Below are 19,009 nucleotides of genomic sequence, written 5' to 3'. Positions count from 1 at the left end.
AAACAGAAGAGAGAGTAGGGGTCAGTATGGATTTTGGAGCCACTGTGAATAATTATTATGAAGAATTGAACATACAGAGTATCAGTATTAAGTTAAAGTGAAGTTATAAAAAGGCCATGTTAAAGTAATGTGTTTTCAGCAGTGTTTTAAAGTGCTCTACTGTATTTGCCTGGCGAATTCCTATTGGCAGGCTATTCCAGATTTTGGGTGCATAACAGCAGAAGGCCGCCTCACCACTTCTTTTAAGTTTAGCTTTTGGAATTATAAGGAGACACTCATTTGAAGATCTAAGGTTACGATTTGGAATATAACGTGTCAGGCATTCCGATATATAAGATGGAGCGAGATTATTTAAGGCTTTATAAACCATAAGCAGTATTTTAAAGTCAATCCTGAATGACACAGGCAGCCAGTGTAGTGACATCAAAACTGGAGAAATGTGTTCGGATTTTCTTTTCCCAGTTAGGATTCTAGCAGCTGCATTCTGCACTCGTTGCAAATGATTTATGTCTTTTTTGGGTAGTCCTGAGAGGAGTGCGTTACAGTAATCTAGACGACTGAAAACAAAAGCGTGAATTAATTTCTCCGCATCTTTCAATGATATAAGAGGTCTAACTTTAGCTATGTTTCTTAAGTGAAAAAATGCTGTCCTAGTGGTCTGATGAATATGCGATTTAAAATTCAGATTACAGTCCACGGTTACCCCTAAATTATGAGCTCTTTAATGAAGAAGCTGTACATAAAAATAAACCAAAAACTTAATTCAGTCTGTGTAACAACATTTTATCACAAATGCATGGTTTAAACCTCGCAAGTATATGACTGGATGACTTGACATGTGTATTGTGTGATGTGAGTAATTTGAGAGCTTTTTCTATATTTGTTGCTGTGGTCTAGCATTGGCCACCATAGACGTCCATACTTTCAGAATGTTTGGTTTCTCCAGTGTCCATGAAAACATGGGATTAAATATTTATCTGCCATCACTACAAAATACATTGGACAAGTAACTATAAAGAATATATAATTTTTCAGTGGAGTATTCCTTTGATGATTTACTATAATATTGGCTGTGCTTCATTTGTTATATGATCGAATTTAGCCAGTTTGTATTTTGGAGTGCAGAAATTTGATTGCAGTTTCCAGTAATTGTTTTGTGTGTGAAATGCTTTAATATCTCTATATATAATCTTCATTTGGATCTTGATCTTTGTTTGTCCATGAATGAATTAGAAGAAGAAGCAGCACTAGATGGCAGTAGAGAGACAGCTAAAACATAGGCATTGCATTAAGAATCTCCTCCAGGCTTATACTACTGAAGACTGTAGTACGCCAGTCACACCTCAAAACACAGACATTCAAACTAAACAAATTGTTGTGCTTTAAATTAACTAAAGAGATCTTTATTTAGATTTTGATCTTTGTTTGTCCGCGAATTCCACGCATGCATAGATCACCTTCCATTTTAGTACGTCGTTGTTACTCACAGATGTCAACAATGTGCCGGAATAACGAAAGGGGTGGTGAACAGTGTTACGCTGGTTAGCTCCTGAGGCCTGGTTAGAAAATGAGATTTCCGAAGATAAAAGGTACGTACCTACGTAACATATGAATGAAAGAAAGACCGTGGGTAAAATAAATTTAAAATGTTAACAGCACGTTCCGGAAATTATTATTGTTACGTTGTAGCCGGCAAGTGCTGCACGTCTCACAGTTGTACCATGGCTTGCTCACATGTCAGTGAAGTGATCCCTATTTATGCTTTAAAGAGCCTGGATACCTATGTGTCCCCCTTTTATAACCATTGCTCCGTGTATATTGCCTTACTCTTTGGATTGCCACAAAGCAACCTGTGAGATTGGAGAAAGGTTGAGAGATCATGAGAGGAAACGACAGCGTCGTGAAAACGAGACGGACTGTGAATGGACAGAAGCAGAAATGCTCCCACACCACCACATAATTATGATTCAGATAGTGATTCCGAGTAGGCCGTTACTATCGAATCAATGTCCAAGGGTTTTCTTTTGTAATTTTGTTTCCCTTATAAAAAAATCATAATGCTGTGCGACGAAGGGCCCAGTTCACGACTGCCAGCCGCGTTTAAACAGGGAGCCCTTCACAGACAACTTTAACACGCGCAACGTAGTTGGGCGCACATTGCTAGTTGTAGTATAATGCTCCTTGCTTTGGGATATCTTTCCTAGAAATATTTTATCAGATTTTTGTTGTAAATGTGTTGAAGTGGAGCATTTAGCAAATATGCCTTTCACTTTTTGGTTTAACTTTTTTTTTTTGTCACTTTTTGTCTTTTATTGCTGTGCTTTGCTGAAGTATATATCATCAGTATTGTGCTGTTTATAGCATAATTGCCTTGGTTAATTTTGTTCAGTCTAAGGATGATTTTATTATTTCTGTTTTTTTCTCTTCTAGGGTGCAAACCTGAGCAGCAGATGATGTATGCTGGAAGCAAAAACAAACTTGTACAAACGGTGGAACTTACAAAGGTAAGAAACTTTACTGGCAGCACTGGGCATTTTTCATAAAACTATTTAGGCTACTAAGTAACTGGAAAGGGGTGTGTCTTTGAACTGCCTTTCCCAAGAGTTCTTCCTTTTTTTTTTTTGTTTCCCTACAAGGAAGTTTTGGGAGTTTTCCTTGTCTTCTTAGAGAGTCAAGGCCAAGGGGTTAAAGCCCATTGCAGCACTTCTTGTGTGATTTTGGGCTACAGTAATCCCTCCTAGATCGTGGGAGTTGCATTTCAGAACCCCCTGCGATAGGTGAAAATCTGCAAAGTAGAAACCATATGTCTGTATGGTTATTTTTATATATTTTAAGCCCTTAAAAACTCTCCCACACTGTTTATAAATATTTCCCGCACAGTTATACAGCATAAAGCCTTTATATTCTCTTAGTTATTAGGTAAGATTCGTTGAAATTATGTATGTAAACACACTGTTTATATACTACTCACAAACATATGTATCGTATATCATTGATGAGTTTTATTTAATACGTAATACAGTTTTAAACATATTGTAATTGATTAGGTAATATTAAAATAAGTGAAAAATCTATAACATGTAAATGCTGTACATAAAACCAAAATGTTATTTTAAAGATACTGTAGAGCGTCTCTGATATCACATATCTTACAGCCATTAAGATAGACAGGCCACCGGCAATAAATACCTACAATGCAAGAAAAATTGTATAAAATGTGTGTACAGCTACAGTAGACATACATACATGTACAAAGTATGTAGAAAATTAGTTATGGGTACTCGCCAACAATGACACAACGACTTGTCTGATAACAATGAGTTTAATTTTACTGTACAACAAAGGAGAGTGTTACAGCTCTTCTAAAGGAGCCCCTTCAGGCGACTGTGTAGCACTGCCGTCGTTCTTCTTCCAGCAGTCTTCAATCCAAATCCCTAAAGCAGATTCCATCCAGACTACCGCCTTATTACATCCACTTACAACTCGTTTTGCACCCTGGTTAAAGGACACTGCGGCCGTAGATCTTATATTCTTTTCCTCCTTTTTAAATAAAAACAATCGTGGACTCATTGATGCCGTAATGGCGTCCTGCAGTAGTGTAGCTGTTTCCTTACTTCAACATATCCAAAACTTTTACCTTTTCGGCAATTGTTAGCATCTTCCGTTGGCGCCTGGGCACGGCTCCTGAAGCAGTAGCAGGAGCAGATCGTTTTGGAGCCATAATGAAGGGCTTGACTATGCACAAAGATAAACACAACAGTTACCTCTTTACACAGAGAAACGCATTGATGCTGAATGAGCGAGACAAGACTTCCTGGTTAACACAGCGGAATCGAATTCGGCGCTCCGTCGCTGAGCCAATCAGCACACAGGAACTTAACTGCGTGCTCTGATTGGGTAGCTTCTCGCCCATCCGCCAATACCGTCACTTGTATGAAATCAACTGGGCAAACCAACAGAGGATGCATGTACCAGAAGTAAATTGTCCGAAGAAACCCGTGAAGCAGCAAAAAATCCGCGTTATATATTTAGATATGCTTACATATAAAATCCGCGATAGAGTGAAGCCGCGAAAGTCGAAGCGCGATATAGCGAGGGATTACTGTATACAAAAATAAATTGTAATTGTACTTGGGGCACTGGTGTTTCTCATAGCCCATATATTTACAGTTATCAGTCATCCTAACTAGAGAATCTTTACATTATGAGAGGAAAGCCAAAGTATCTTTTTGAGGATTTGTTTATGTTCAACTTTTAAAAAAAAATCTGTTTCAGGTGTTTGAGATAAGGAACACAGAAGACCTGACTGAAGAGTGGCTTCGTGAGAAACTTGGATTCTTTCGTTAGACTGCGGCAGTGTGGTAACGTGTTGTTACCAAGGGAACAAATTTATTTTTTTGACACATGACTTTCATGTATGTGTTTTTTTTTTTTATTGTATTATTTTTGATCATTCAACTATTCTAGAACCCAGTGGTAACAGTTTTGTAGAAAACGAAAAGAATGGTCTTAGACCAGTAACCAATATAATACTTTAAAAAAAAAAAAAAGTGTACCATATTACAGAGTGTTGTTCTCATTAAATCTTCTGTTCTTGGCCTCCACGTGTTTGCAACATTGTGCCAGTAAATTGTGATCCAGTTCAAATGTCTTTATTTCCTTTTAAGTTTCTAGTATGCATTGCATACAGTGCTATAAGCAAACCAAAATGAATAACCTTAACCATTATTGTCTTTATTGCTAATGTCTAACATCTCCTTCCAAAGGCAAGGGTAATATATTTAGCTTGTGAATGCAAAGTATTCTGTGTTAATTGGGTTAAAAGGATTTAAGACCATAAAATCATTTTACTTCTGCATTTATATGTAAAATTGCATTTGGAATGTTCATGCCACATGCATTAGGCACTTCCTTTGATATGGACACACGTATTTGAAAGTTGAATTTTACTATAACATAGAGAGCCATTTTATGGTTAAGAGAAAACGTTCTCCTCAAATAAAATTATTTGTGATAGCAATTGATTATTATAGTTAAGTTTGTTTATCATTGCCATCTTCACTGAGATGGGATACATTTTGACCTTAGTTTGTCTTTTTTCGGTATTTTAACATTCTTGTGTTTTTATAAGGGTTTTCTATACAGTAGACGCTTGTGTTACTACCATCCAGTCACCTATAGGCTTAGTTGGCTAGATGCATCAGCTGTAAGTTGTTGTTGTTTGCTTTAGGATAACCTGATATACACTTAATGGTATTACTTTTTTGGTATATGTTTGTAATTGCCATGATCCTAAAAGCAGTTACTTTCTATAAGTGAATTATTAGACAGGTTTTTATGCTTTATTATCTGTGAACTTGTGTTTTTCATATAAAGTATCTGAAAAATAGAAGGCCAAATTTAAAGTGTGCTAATAGGTAACTGTTAAATGTTTTAGTCATAGTGCTCTGGCTATAACATACGTATGCATGTATTTCATGCTTTTTGCATTGTGGGCCTCGTTTCCCATGGCTTATGTTCACTACTGGCTGGAGATGCACTCTCATGTGGTTTTTGTCGGTAGTAAATACAGAAAGAACTTTCAGGCTAAATAAAACTATCTGATGGCCTTTTGTTGAGCTGAATCACATGCTACCCTGTTCCACATTTTCTTATTAATTTTTGACTTACTGTACTGAACTCTAAGCACTGTATTGGTGCCAAGAAAGACTTGTAGGAAAGTAGAATGTGTTATATTTTGATACATGTGAGGTTTGTTTCAGGTACTCCTTATTCAAAAGAATGAATATGGTGTTCTTAAATTACCTGCAGATGTACTTGAAATACATTGAGTTGTTGGGGAGGGTCTTGCATGCAAAAGGAGGAAGATATTTAAATAATTCCAGCTTTAGATTTTTATTATCCAGATGAAGTGTTCATAGCAGCATAGATATTTTAGAAAATCACACAATATTGTGTCTAGTATTTCGTATAAAAAATTGCTGAAATACAAGTTTAGAAATTAAATATCCATTTCAACCCTAAAATTGTTCACATTATGCCCTATTGAAGAATGACCCAAAACAATTACAAGTGACAAAAACAATCCTAAAAACGTTTGCTATTCTTGCAAAAAAACATGTTGTAAACTTTATGAAAATGGACCTAAAACAGTTCAGTGGGAGACCATGCTGTCTTCTCATTCATTACCATGCACAATTATTGTATGAAATTATTTAAAGTTAGATTTTTAAGATCTTGTCAGTGTTCAGTCATATCCAACAGCACTTGAAAATGTGCCTAATAACAAGGAATTGTGCAATCATTTCTCATTTGTCTTCCATATTCTGCTGTGAGAACTTGTCAAATTCCTGACATAACACATATTTATTATAGTTTACAACATCTGTCTCTTATCCCTTTGTTTTTGTTTAGCTTTGAGTAAAACACTTAATCCCTCATGATCCATTCTTTATCCAAAGTGGGTTTAATTGTTTAACTATAACTTGCATGGGGACCAAAAATATATACGGCAATGTTTCCTGCAGATATCTTTTAATTTATTGAAGTGTGGGATCACAAACATTCAAGTGTTTCCAGACCTTCAGTAGGGCATGGCTGTCCTTTGGACATAGACATGAATAGTAAGTCTGGGGTGAAGAGACTTTTAACATTTCATGTCCTGAAGTGTTTTTGGTGACCATAACCTCAGACATTAAAACAGCCGCTTGCAACTACTGAATGCATATAAAGCAATTGGTAGATACAGTTTGGATGTGTTATTTATTTGTTTCTTCTCTGTGTTGCCCAATTTTTTGTACTATCTGCAATTTTTATTTTTTTTTAATAGCCAAATAAATGACACATTAGTTTTTCCCTTGTCCTGCTTTGTATCTTTGTGAGGTCATGCTTTAAGAACAAGATTGCTCATTGTACTGGAATAAAATTTCTCACAAGTGTAGAAACTTGTGTTTGTCATTAGGACTCATTGTTTTACATGTGTCAAGTTTTACAGGGTCTGCTTTTACTTTTAAGGGCATTGTAAGTCTTGAACATTCAGAAGCAGTAATTACTGCTAGAAGTGACCATCTTTTGTACTTTTACTGTTAACTGTACTAATCTTGTATTGATGGATATGAATTAATATGAATACGTAATTACCTGTTGTAACACAATTTACCAGCTCAGTGGCTATTTCAATCGTCTCATGTCTGTGACATGCTGGGCTAGATATAATCTTGTGAGTTTAGGATAAGTATTTATATTGTTATATATATTTACTGTTCTTGAAGATGCAGCACTTTTCAAAGCCCTTTGCCTTGTGTGGTTTAATGTAATTATAGATGATTTTCCTACATACTTCCAATCATGGGGTGAATGAAGGTGTCTTTATTCTTTTTTTAACCTTTGTAAAAACTTTGCTGAAGACACCTGACCAACCTAAACAAGCCTGATCATTACCACAGTATGATGAATCCTGGATTGCTTAGTCTTTTCCCCAGGCTGAATGTTGTGACTTTGATTTATAGCAACATAATAAATAAAGATGCTTTTGTCATTCAGCCTTTGACTTTGTTAAAGATACTATCAGTCTAACCTTGCTGGAATTCAAAAAAACTTTAGCTTGTTTTAATGATTCAAGGCATTTCTTGGCTATAATTTTTTTTTGCAAGAAGGGCTTAAGGCAACTTTGTGCTGTTTTAATTTCAATTTGTTTGTTGTACTGACTCTTTGACCTCTCGGACTGAATAAAATCATTCATTACAGCAACAGGCAAGGATCAGAAAGAATAGTTTTTAAAGTTGTAAGACTTTCAGGATGTTAAGCACCACCATTGTTTTAATGTATTTATAAACTGTTTTCTCGCTAGACTTGGATATAATGTATACTGTGTATAACCAAAAACATACGCAGTCATTTGAAAATATGAACCCTTTTTCTGAATTTAAATGCACACTTGCTTGCCCTGTTTTAACTCTCATTTTTGTAACCATAATTGTAAAAGTCACTGAAGCCCTTTCTGTAGCATCTTCCTCACATTCATCTCCTGAAATTTGCCATTCCTTAGGTATTAAACCAAATTAGTAACTGTCTCCAGTTTAATGATCTTATTTTGTTACTTTTTGAAATGTAAAATATAAATCTACTTTAAATATGAATATCTTTTCTCTTGTTAAAATTAAGTAGATGTATCTAATGCCTGTTTTTATATTTAAATAAGTGTTTAGTTTTGGCCCAAATTGGCTGTGAAAATTATCTCCGAATGTGCACTGTTTTGTGAATGCATGGTTGCTTCAGTTTGCTAAATGCTATCTCTGATACCTTAAAAACAGGTCGCGCATCGGAAATCTTCCCTCATAAGGATCATAAAATGATTCTGTATTTTGTTCTATTTAATAACCATATAACAATATTAAGTGATAGTTTTTAATGGCTAAAAATATATTTCTAACTTAACCAAGGTATTTTTAAAATCTAGTGGTTAATCAGACATTTATACATTATTTTAATTGGTGAATATTGTGTTTTTTTTTTTAGAGGCTAACAATTTAGACAGTCTTCTGCTAGATGGATACATAAAACTTTATTAATTCCTTGGGGAAATTTGAAAATTACTGATTGGCTGTTGAAAATTAATTTTCCCCACAGCAGCCGTATTAAAATATATTAATTTGTAACTATGATGTAGTCTTAAATCTTTCTAGTGTTTGCATTAGAATTTGTATTCAGGCTTTTGAACTTTAGGCACAGATCATTTTGTCTCCACAATAACAAAACTAACAGCACTTTGCTATATTAGAATGTGCTCTAGTATTGCGTTGTAAAAACTTTAAACCTTTGTCCAAATCAGGAACATAATAAATCATCTCCATATTTAGTGTGCAGCAACAAAACATTAGTCTTTTTTTTTTTTTTTGCAATAAACTGCAACCTTTAATCATACCTCATGTTTAATAAATGTTAGTGTGTTATCTGCATAGAAGTTTTAAAGTGACTTATGTAGTTTACTGAAACTGGATGTAATTTACTGAATTGGATATTCATGCAAAATTTTGTTTCAGCTTTCAATGTGTAGTTTTGTTTTGTAAACTGCTTTTTTAGATAAACGTGGTATCGATTTTTTACATTCAGAAATGTATTTTTTTAATTTGACCAGTAAACTGGATATATTTGTGGACTTTTTTTTCTGTATTTTCTAATGAAGTTCAAAGAATTTGGTTAAGTTTCTCCTACTTGAATAGTTTAATAAATAAGTGATTAATTTACATGATTTTGTAAAACAGTGCAGTATACGCAGTTTACAGACTGCCAAAAATCAAGGTGACGTTCTACTTCTCTGCTCTGACATATACTGTATGTTAAAAGCTAAAATCCAATGAGAAGGTAAGCAAAATGGCACCTTTTATTGGCTAACCAAGTAGATTACAATATGCAAGCTTTCAAGGCAGCTCGGGCCCCTTCTTCAGGGAAGATGTAATACAGAAAGTGGAGTTAGCTCTGTTTATACAGTATATACACCAGGAAAGATGCCCACTTTTAAAACCCTTCTGAGACATCCTCAGTGTTATTAACAGACCTCCCCAATCTAAAGGTCTGTTTATATTTAATATTATAGCTGCATCATAAGCTTTTTTATTAGTTAGCCAGTAAAAGGTGTCATTTTGCTTTGCTTCTCATTGCATCCGTAAATGACTAACAGGGTACATTACTCTTACTACTACAAAGCTAAAGTAGAAATGCATTTTTTTTTTCCTTCCTGTAAAAATAATGGGAAGAATTCCAATAAAGAAAGCACATTACTTGCTCTAATGACAGATCTTAAAGGAACTGGATAGTTTCTGGTTAGTTTGTATTTCTTTTGCTATATGCTGCTTAGAATATTTAGATTTATTTCATACAGCTCACCAGTTTTCTGTTTCTTGCCTGGTGCACTTGTGGTCTGTGTACAAATCAGTAGGACATGGGTGTGTGAAATCTGTGTTTTGTTATTTACCTCAAAAGACGTGCAAAGTTAAATCTACAAATAAAAACAATGCATTGATGTTGACTAAGAGTGTTGTCTGTCTGTTAAATATTAAAAGCTTAATTAACAGTAACCTGTATAAAGGCTCTTCCAAACTTGATAGCTTTCTCAATTAGAATGATCAAGATACACACAGAAATATAAAGGAAGCTAATTATTATATGTTAAACAGGAGTCATTAGGGAATTTTATTTTCTTCACAAGTAAAATGTTTCTTCAGACTGAGAGGTTTCAAAAAACTTAATTCTTTAGTGTGAAATGAACTGTCTTGTTTATCTTCTCCTAAATTAATTGTGTTATAGCCTTCAATATCACTAACTTACAAGTTACAAAAAGAGGTATTGTTTCTTTAAAAAATTTTATTCGTTATGATGGAATTTGGAAAAGTCTTGAATAAAAATAAGGCAAATTAAAGAGCTTTAAAAAGCTTACCAATTATGTTGGTGTAGCCCTGCAGAAGTGCACTGCTGGTGGCGGCTTAGAGCCTGTTCTGGTGCAGTAGCAGGAGTGAGTTCAGTTTGGCTCCAAGTGTTAAAGAGTTGCTTTTGAGTGTGTCTCTGTAACATAGATGTCATATGTTTGTGACTTGCAATTCCCCAAGCAAATGTCAGACTGGAAAAACTGCACTGATGAAGAAATTCATAACCAGTGGAAAAGAGGTAAACGAATAAGTCTTGCTGCAACAATTAATGAGAGAGGTGATTTAGGATGTAAAGGAAAGTCTGGGGCCATAGTTGCAGAGTATAACAATTATTGCCATTTGCGGATTATCCCGTCTACAGATGAAATCTTTAACCCCAAAGACTAATGGTAACTGAAAAAATTATATTTATAATAGGGAAAAAACTTAACTCTTACGAGTTAAACAGTATTAACCCTTGAAATAGAATTTAGTCATTTTTTTGATAAGAATACAAGTCTCTTAAGTCACACATTTGCTTGTAGTAATTTTTGGAATTTAAACTTCTTACCTGTTGTGAAATGTAAGAGAACTTTTCATATTATGTGACTTTTTTTTTTTTGCTTTAATGAACCATGGGCCCTTTATTCATTATATGAATACTAGCAGACCTGGCGCGCTTCGCTGCACGTTTAACCGGCTAGTTTCGGCAGCGGATTGTGGTTTTTCCAATCTAGACGTCCTGTCTTTTTCAGATTCTTTTAACCGCCTGGTTTCAGCAGCCTGTCGTCCTTTTGAAAATCTTGAAATCCTGTCTTCTTTAGATTCGTTTAACTGCCTGATTTTGTCAGCGAATCGTTTTCTTTCTAACGTAGAAGTCGTTTCTTGTTGCGCTGGTTTTGGCAGCCAAGCGCTTTTTTTCCAACCTAGAAGACTTCTCTTGGGATCCGTTTAATGGCCTCGTTGATTGCATGTCTTCCAAGGTAGTTTCAATACCCATTTTATGCACGGAGTCTTCTCCCCTTTTATGAGTGGCTGTGTAAATACCGCGTGTACTAAACAGTAAATTAGTAAAGGAGAAAGGACTAAACACTAAGGAAAAATAACGGCAAGACCGCGTCACCTGCAGAGCTCAGCTCGGAGCGAAATGAAATGAATGAAATGACATGAATGGGAGGGGCGATGATCACGTGACTCCCCCACCCGCCTTAACTCTTAATTCCTCCACAAACACACAAACACAGTCTCTCCGATCCCAACTCTCCTTTATATATATATATATATATATATATATATATATATATATATATATATAGATTAAGGACAAGGACCATTTAGCTCAAAACTTATCATGTAACAAGTTGAGTGTAAACCCCAATGGTTACAATGGTTGTCCAGTTCTTTGTGGCCTTGAACAATTTTGAAAACCTAGATTGGTTAAACTACACACCAAGTATTTACATAAGGATATAGCAGACCTTTAAAATATTTTGCATTAAATAGTCAAAGATCCTAATAAGATAGTCCTATGTAACAATTACGAAGAGCAGCTCAGCGCTGTAAGGGTTGCGCAATGTACTGCAAAGGGTGTCAGTTTGAAATATTCCATTGTGGTCAATTCCACTAAATCAAATAAGTAAACTGCTCGAAAAAATTAAAGGAACACTTTGAAAACGCATCAAATCTCAATGGGGGGAAGAAAAAAATCCTGCTGGATATCTCTACTGCTATGGACTGGGTAATGTGTTAGGAATGAAAGGTTGCCACCTTTTGTGATGGAAATGAAAATGATCAACCTACAGAGGGCTGAAGCCACCCCGAAAATCAAAGTGAAAAAATGATGCGTCAGGCTAGTCCATTTTGCTGAAAGTTCATTGCAGCAACTGAAAATCGTACTCGGTAGTTTGTATGCTGCCCCCCAACCGTGCTTATATGCATGCCTGACAACATGGGGCTGGGGGAGGGGAATGCTCCTAATGAGACGACGGGTGGTGTGCTGGGGGACCTCCTCCCAAATCTGGACCAGGGCATCACTGAGCTTCTGGACTGAGGTGCAACCTTGGTGGTGTTGGATGGACCGAAGCATAATATCCCAGAGGTGTTATGTTGAATTTAGGTCAGGCGAGTGTGGGAGCCTGTCAATGGTATCAATTCCTTCATCCTCCAGGAACTGCTTGCATACTCTCACCACATGAGGCCAGGCATTGTCGTGTACCAGAAGGAACCAAGGACCCACTGCACCAGCATAGGGTATGACAGTGGGTCAAAGGATTTCATCCCGATACGTAATGGAAGTCAAGGTGCTGTTGTCTAGCCTGTTGAGGTCTGTGTGTCCCTTTATTGGCATGCCTCCCCAGACCATCACTGACCCACCACCAAACCGGTCACGCTGAACAATGCTACAGGCAGCATAACATTCTCCACGGCTTCTGCAGACCCTTTCTCATCTGTCACACGTGCTCAGGGTGAACCTGCTCTCATCTGTGAAAAGCACAGGGTGCCAGTGGTGGCCCTGCCAATTCTGGTATTCTATGGCAAATGCCAATTGGGTTCCATGGGGAGCACAGGGCACTGCTGATGGGTTAAGGACATATTATGGCCCTGTCCAGCTCTCCTAGAGTAACTGCCTGTCTCCTGGAATTTTTCCATGCCCTTTGAGACTGTGCTGGGAGACATAGCAAACCTTCTGGCAATGGCATATATTGATGTGCCATCCTGGTGAAGTTGGACTACCTGCGCAACCAACCTCTGTAGGGTCCAGGTATCGCCTCATGCTACCAGTAGTGACACTGACTGTAGCCAAATGCAAAACTAGTGAAGAAACAGTCAGACAAGATGAGGAGGGAAAAATGTCAGTGGCCTCCACCTGTTAAACCATTCTTTCCCATTTTGGGGTCGTCTCATTGTTGCCCCTCTTGTGCACCTGTTGTTAATCTCATTAACACCACAGCAACTAAAACTGATTAACAACCCCCTCTGGTACTTAACTGATCAGATCAATAGCCCAGAAGGTTTTGAACAATATATATTGCTCATGTTGGAAAAGTACAACTTTGCAGCTAAGTATTGGTTTTACTTCATTACATTTGAATTTGATAAACCTATAGCATCAAGAGTGCAACTACAAAAAAGAGTTTGTTGTGGCATAAGAAGTATTTGCTTGTTAGCCTTTCAAGTTGTAAGAAATCTTGCAATAATTTGCTTAACATGCTAATGTAAAATACCTACTTCAAGTGGCTTCTCAAAAATCCTGCTTCCGGAGTTAAAGCACCACATGTAATGTGTCTGGAACTGCCCTGTGTTTGAGTGGGTTTTTCTCCTAAAGATGTGCACATTAGGTTAAATTCTGATTCTGCTGTGGGCCAAGTAATGTGTTAGAGTCCCATTCAGAGACAGTTAGTTCCTGCCATGGACTCTATGCTATCAGGATAGGCACATTTACTTTGCAACCCTGAAATGGAATTATTTTGGGAATTTAAAGAAACTGAATGTGATGAATTGACTTGGCATATAGACTTTTGGGTTCTTTACACAGTTTAAAAATCACATGGTTTTATTCTAAAATGTAACATACATATCCCTGCCCACTACTGATTAACAACCTCCCCTGGTACTTAACTGCCAAGATCAATATCCCAGACATTTCACTGACTTGATGTTTTGCTTTGATTAAAAAAGCGTTACTTTAATTATATATATATAAATTGCATCAGCTTTGCACTCCTTTGTTTATATTCCTATGTATCTATAATTATGAGCTGGCCAAGACAGGTTGAAATCTAAATAATCGATGCAGACCTTGGTGTTAATGTTTGCAGAGCACCATGCAGTGCATATGTCTCTGTTATATACCATTTGGTATAGGATTTGAAAAAGTAGTGATGTGATGTCCCATCTGTTGGAATGAAAAATGCAATGCATTTTAATACTAAAATATTGGTGATATGCCATCTTTTGGAATCACTGAGAAACAGCGACGGGACGGACACACAGACACTGGCATTTATCCTTGTATTAAGGTGGATTGCATTGTGCACTAAATTCGTAAGTGCAGTATTGAGTTAAGTGTAATTGTATGTAGTCAAAAAAGTAAATTGACAATATATATGCCCAGTCCTAGAATACGCTATGGAGTTTGTACCGCAATACATGACAAACGAGACCTAAACGTTCGGCAGCTTCAGTGGTTTGCGTAAATCTGAGAACTCCAAAGCTCCATATAAACTGCCGCCTAGGCCTCTAATCGAGTTGGAGCACTTCCGTTCCGGATTCTCTGTGCACATGCGCGTGTCTGTCTAACGCGCCTTCCCTCGCTCTTTCACGCCCCGCCCCTTGCCCGCCTCTGCCTCCTCCTCACGGCGACTCTCTTACAGCTGGTCGGTCAAAGATGGCGTTCACATTTGCGGCCTTTTGTTATATGCTTGCTCTGCTGCTGACGGCGGCTTTGATATTTTTCGCAATTTGGCACGTAAGTAATATTGACCTGTTCTTATTTGAGAAGGGATTTGGGATGAAGTGGTTTGCCTAGTTTTGATGCCAGCGGACGGAACTGGTAGCTGAATGCCTTGCTCCTTCACTGCCAAAATGAATGACAGTTCTCTACCCTCAGGAATTTGTTAGCATCCAGCTTTTCTCCTGCATGAAGTTCAGATTTTCCCGAAAGCAGAATGAAGAAATCAGGTCATAATGCCCGGCCAACAGTTCAGTTGTTGGACTTATATAATACAGTGAATTACTCTTGTTGAGTATAATCCACAGTAAAACCATTGACGACGTTTCCCAGATAGAAATAAAAGTGTATAATCTTTTCGCACTATGCAGTCTAAATATTTAATTGAAATGTTAGTTTTGACTTTTGATATTAACATCCAAATCGCGTTTGATATGGCAGCAATTCCATCTCTGTTAATCCCGGAGTAAAACAAGCATCTGTAGAATGGTTGCCTGCCCGGAAATCTGGTCTGTCTAGATTTAGAAAGGGAACTTTGGAAATTTGTATTTTCATTGAAGCTAAACTTTCTTAAAACATAAAGTTTGTATAGCTTTTTTGCTTGATTATTTTAGATCACATAAAAACGAGATGAAAAAAAATTCTGGCTGAGCAAAAATCGAATGTGTTCTTATGGTCCTAGATATTGCTGTTACAAGTAAAAAGTAAATTGAAGTAGTTTAAGCAAAAGTCCACTTTTGGCAATACTGGTGGGAAAGAAAAAGTTGGCTTTATACAGATCCTGGAGAAAAGAAGCCCCAGTAGGATGGGATGGGAATTTGAAATTCGTTATTTTTTTCCCTATTTATGGAACACGTGTGGTGGTAAACTGATTCAAGAGCCTCTCCCTGGGCTATGATCAAAATGATCACCGATATTCAAAATTCTTTAGTATGGCATTTTGAAATAGCTAACCTAGAAAAAGAATGAAAAAAAAGCAGGCATTTGTGAAGAAGGTCAAGCTAGTTGTAGATGATCTTACAAATCCTTTCGTGTTGTTTCACCTGCATTGGCGTCCGCACATCTCGCTAAGATTGTTCAGACATTTCCATGCTTCGCCAAGTAGTTTAATGGCTTTATTCACAGATAAGCAGATTCAGTAAATTATTCAGTCATTAAGTACCTGAGATAGCCTACAATTAAGAAGGGCGGCTGAAGTATTGCTAACCCACCATTCAGCCTATCTCATTATGTAATAAATAAGAATGTAGAGTCATATGTGCTATTTGGAGTGATTATTGTATTTAAGGAAAGAATCAATGTAGCACTAAAAGATTTATTGTTCTGCTATTTTATAGATATACTGAGGAAGGAGTATGTATTTATTATGAATTTTTGAACCAATGTATGTCCAAATGCATAGGTTCTAAAAACAGTTTCAATGTACATTTTTGGATCAAGAGAAGCAGTCATTTTATGCAATCATCATCTAGTTTTGCTTGTTTTGAGGAGAAGATTTGCCATATTTCTCTGTGAGGAAAAGCTTTCAATGTTCTTTGGTAACGATAGATCCTTCTCAATCTATATGAACAATAAATGGAAATTATCCATTCATACTTGACTGTCTGTGTCAGTCAATGAAAAGCATGGTCTAATTCAGTTTAAAACTGCACATTTTGATCTTGTTGTCTTTTAAAATAGCCAAACGCCAAAAAATGTACATTATTGGCATCATTAGCTGCACTCGTGCTTAGAAGCGCTGGAAGTGGAAGCTGCTTATGGCCATTTGTTCTGTGCATCTGTGAAGTGCTCTAAAATCTGACCAGCTCAAGATAAGTCTGTTCTAAGGACGGAAGAAAGACTTTTGTTTTGTCTTCACTATATATTTTAGTTCACTAAAATCAGAGCAGTTTTAAAAAGGCATATTTTCCTTTGAAGAGCTTAAAATTAAACATGTGTAGAATCTTTTCTTAAGAAAGCCTTTTGAATAGTTTGAAACCTTTTGTTTTATAAAGCCCTTTGAATATTGTAAAATACACCCCATTTCTGTTTTTTACACCCACCATTAAGAATTTTGTATCTCTCTGTAAATTTTCAACAGAATTTAGTTCATACTGAAGACTGATGAGAACTCATTTTAAAAAGGCGTACCATTTTGATTTGAGGAGCCTTTTTGAATAGCTTGAAATGCTATTCTATTTTAATGAAGCCTTTTATAAGGCTTGCTAGTGTATCTTTTTTTTAATAAAGTGTTTTGATGACCTTGATATTCCTAGTTTGCTATCATTCAGTTAAGGCAGTTTTTTAATTTATTGCTTTATTCCTTGATTAATTGTCAAAACATTCAGTATATAATTTGATTACCTACCAATTTAGTTGGAAGTGACGGCACTACAGTGAACATCATCTCACCAGGTAGACATGTATTGCTGTGTTTTATGTACCATAGCAGTACAGTATTTCCAGTCATATTATGAGATAGTTCAAATCTCTTTTAAACAGAAAACTGAGTAGATTTGATTAGAATGAATGGTTTTATTAGGTGTAATAGACTAAAACGGTTGCCTTAGATATAATTTCTTCACTTAAATAAATATGGAATAGTAAATTGCACCCTCTCCCACCATAATCTGAGGGAGAAGCAAAAGCTTTAGATTCGTCAAAAAATTCAATCTCCAGTTTTCAACGGATCACGATGTTTTAGAGTCCACTGATACCAAAAACATTGATATGTTGATGATGGGTATGTGTCTGTCTCTGTGTCACTGTTTCTAGAGGATGTTCTAGAGCTAAAATGGCTATACAGAAAAATATACCAAACTCAGAAGTTAAGCCTGTTATGAGGTGACGATGTGCTGATTAGCTTTTGAGCCAAATCATGGCAGAGAAAGAGGCACTCTAGAGGAACCCTCAAAATACTGTAATTCTGCAATTAATTATGAATTCTTCTCGGCAGTTGCTATCTTAATGGCCTATTTTATAATCAGAATGGTCGGCATCATAGTGGTAAATAATTACTGAAATGTGTTAGGATAGTTTGGGTAACTTTATTCCTAGGGTGCAAAGCCTACTGATGTTCACATCCAAATTTTTTAAGTGATCATTTGATTTAGTGAAGGAAAAAAGTTCATCAACACCTGTATCACCCATGTGAAAAAGTAACGGCCCCCTTAAGCCACTGAATATAACCAAGTTTATGATGGATTAAATTAGATTACACACACCCATGCTTGATTGCCGTCAGCTCTATTACACATTACATTACATTACATTACCTTTCCAGCAATGTGAAGTTGCTTAAAAGGCCTCAACAAGCAGCATACCTTGCCTCGATTAAACAAAATTTTAGAATACCTGAGAGAGGAAGTTACTGAAATCTATCAGTCGTAGAAGGGTTACAAAGCTATCTCTGAAACTCAGGGACTCCAGCAAACCACTGTGTGATCCATCACCTCCAATTGGAGAAAGCTTGGAACAGTGGTTAATCTGCCCAGGAGTGGCTGGCTTAATAAAATGACCCCAAGAACACATAGAATACTCATCCATGAAGTAACTGAAGAACTTAGATGAACATTTAAAGAAACATCAGGTCTCTACCAGCTCAATTAATATCAGTGTTCATGATTTCTTTATAAGAAAGACACTTTAGCAGAAATGGTATCCATTGGAGAACTGCAAAGAGAAAAACCACTGCTAAACAAGAGGAACATAAAGGGTCATTCTATGTCAAATAAACCAATTTTCTAGAAATTCCATGCACTGCAGTCACAAACAAATCTTTAAAAATATCTTGTGTACCTGTGTTATTCAGGAGACACACACTCTCAAATTATTTTGGTCAATACTTTCCAAGATACAGCAAATTTTTTGTGGGGTGCCAAATTTGACATGGCTTTATTTTTTCATCAACTTCACAAGACCATATCTCAAGAACTAAACCACCTAGCGGGCTCAAGTTTTGCATACTGGTACCTTTGTAGGTATTGCATGTAACAAAAATCAAAGTGTTTGGTCTAGATGTCCCCACCTGGTAAGAGCAGACCTTCAAAAATGGGGGGAAAAAAATATTTTGCTTCTTTGGCCTTGCCATGATTAGGCCTCAGAAACACGTATTTGTAACCAGCACAGACTTCTGATTTTTTTTTTTCCCTTATTTAGATAACTGTACAGTATAATC

General features: G+C 36.4%; 2 protein-coding genes across 2 annotated transcripts in view; both read left to right on the top strand.

Annotated features, from left to right (window-relative positions):
• Positions 1–10,027, top strand: part of gmfb (glia maturation factor, beta) — a 32,308-nt gene extending 22,281 nt beyond the window's left edge. The window contains exons 6-7 of the mRNA XM_039742351.1: positions 2,431–2,504; positions 4,276–10,027. Coding sequence (XP_039598285.1) covers positions 2,431–2,504; positions 4,276–4,347 — 146 coding nt within the window. The 3' untranslated portion in view covers positions 4,348–10,027. The remainder of the gene's footprint in view (positions 1–2,430; positions 2,505–4,275) is intronic.
• Positions 10,028–14,725: 4,698 nt separating this feature from the next.
• The window catches only part of cnih1 (cornichon family AMPA receptor auxiliary protein 1), a 32,499-nt gene continuing 28,215 nt past the window's right edge, over positions 14,726–19,009 (top strand). Inside the window, exon 1 of the mRNA XM_039741227.1 lies at positions 14,726–14,871. Coding sequence (XP_039597161.1) covers positions 14,791–14,871 — 81 coding nt within the window. The 5' untranslated portion in view covers positions 14,726–14,790. The remainder of the gene's footprint in view (positions 14,872–19,009) is intronic.

Source organism: Polypterus senegalus, chromosome 18 (genome assembly GCF_016835505.1).
Source record: "Polypterus senegalus isolate Bchr_013 chromosome 18, ASM1683550v1, whole genome shotgun sequence".
Classification (NCBI taxonomy): domain Eukaryota; kingdom Metazoa; phylum Chordata; class Cladistia; order Polypteriformes; family Polypteridae; genus Polypterus; species Polypterus senegalus.
This window is presented reverse-complemented; position numbering and strand designations above follow the sequence as displayed.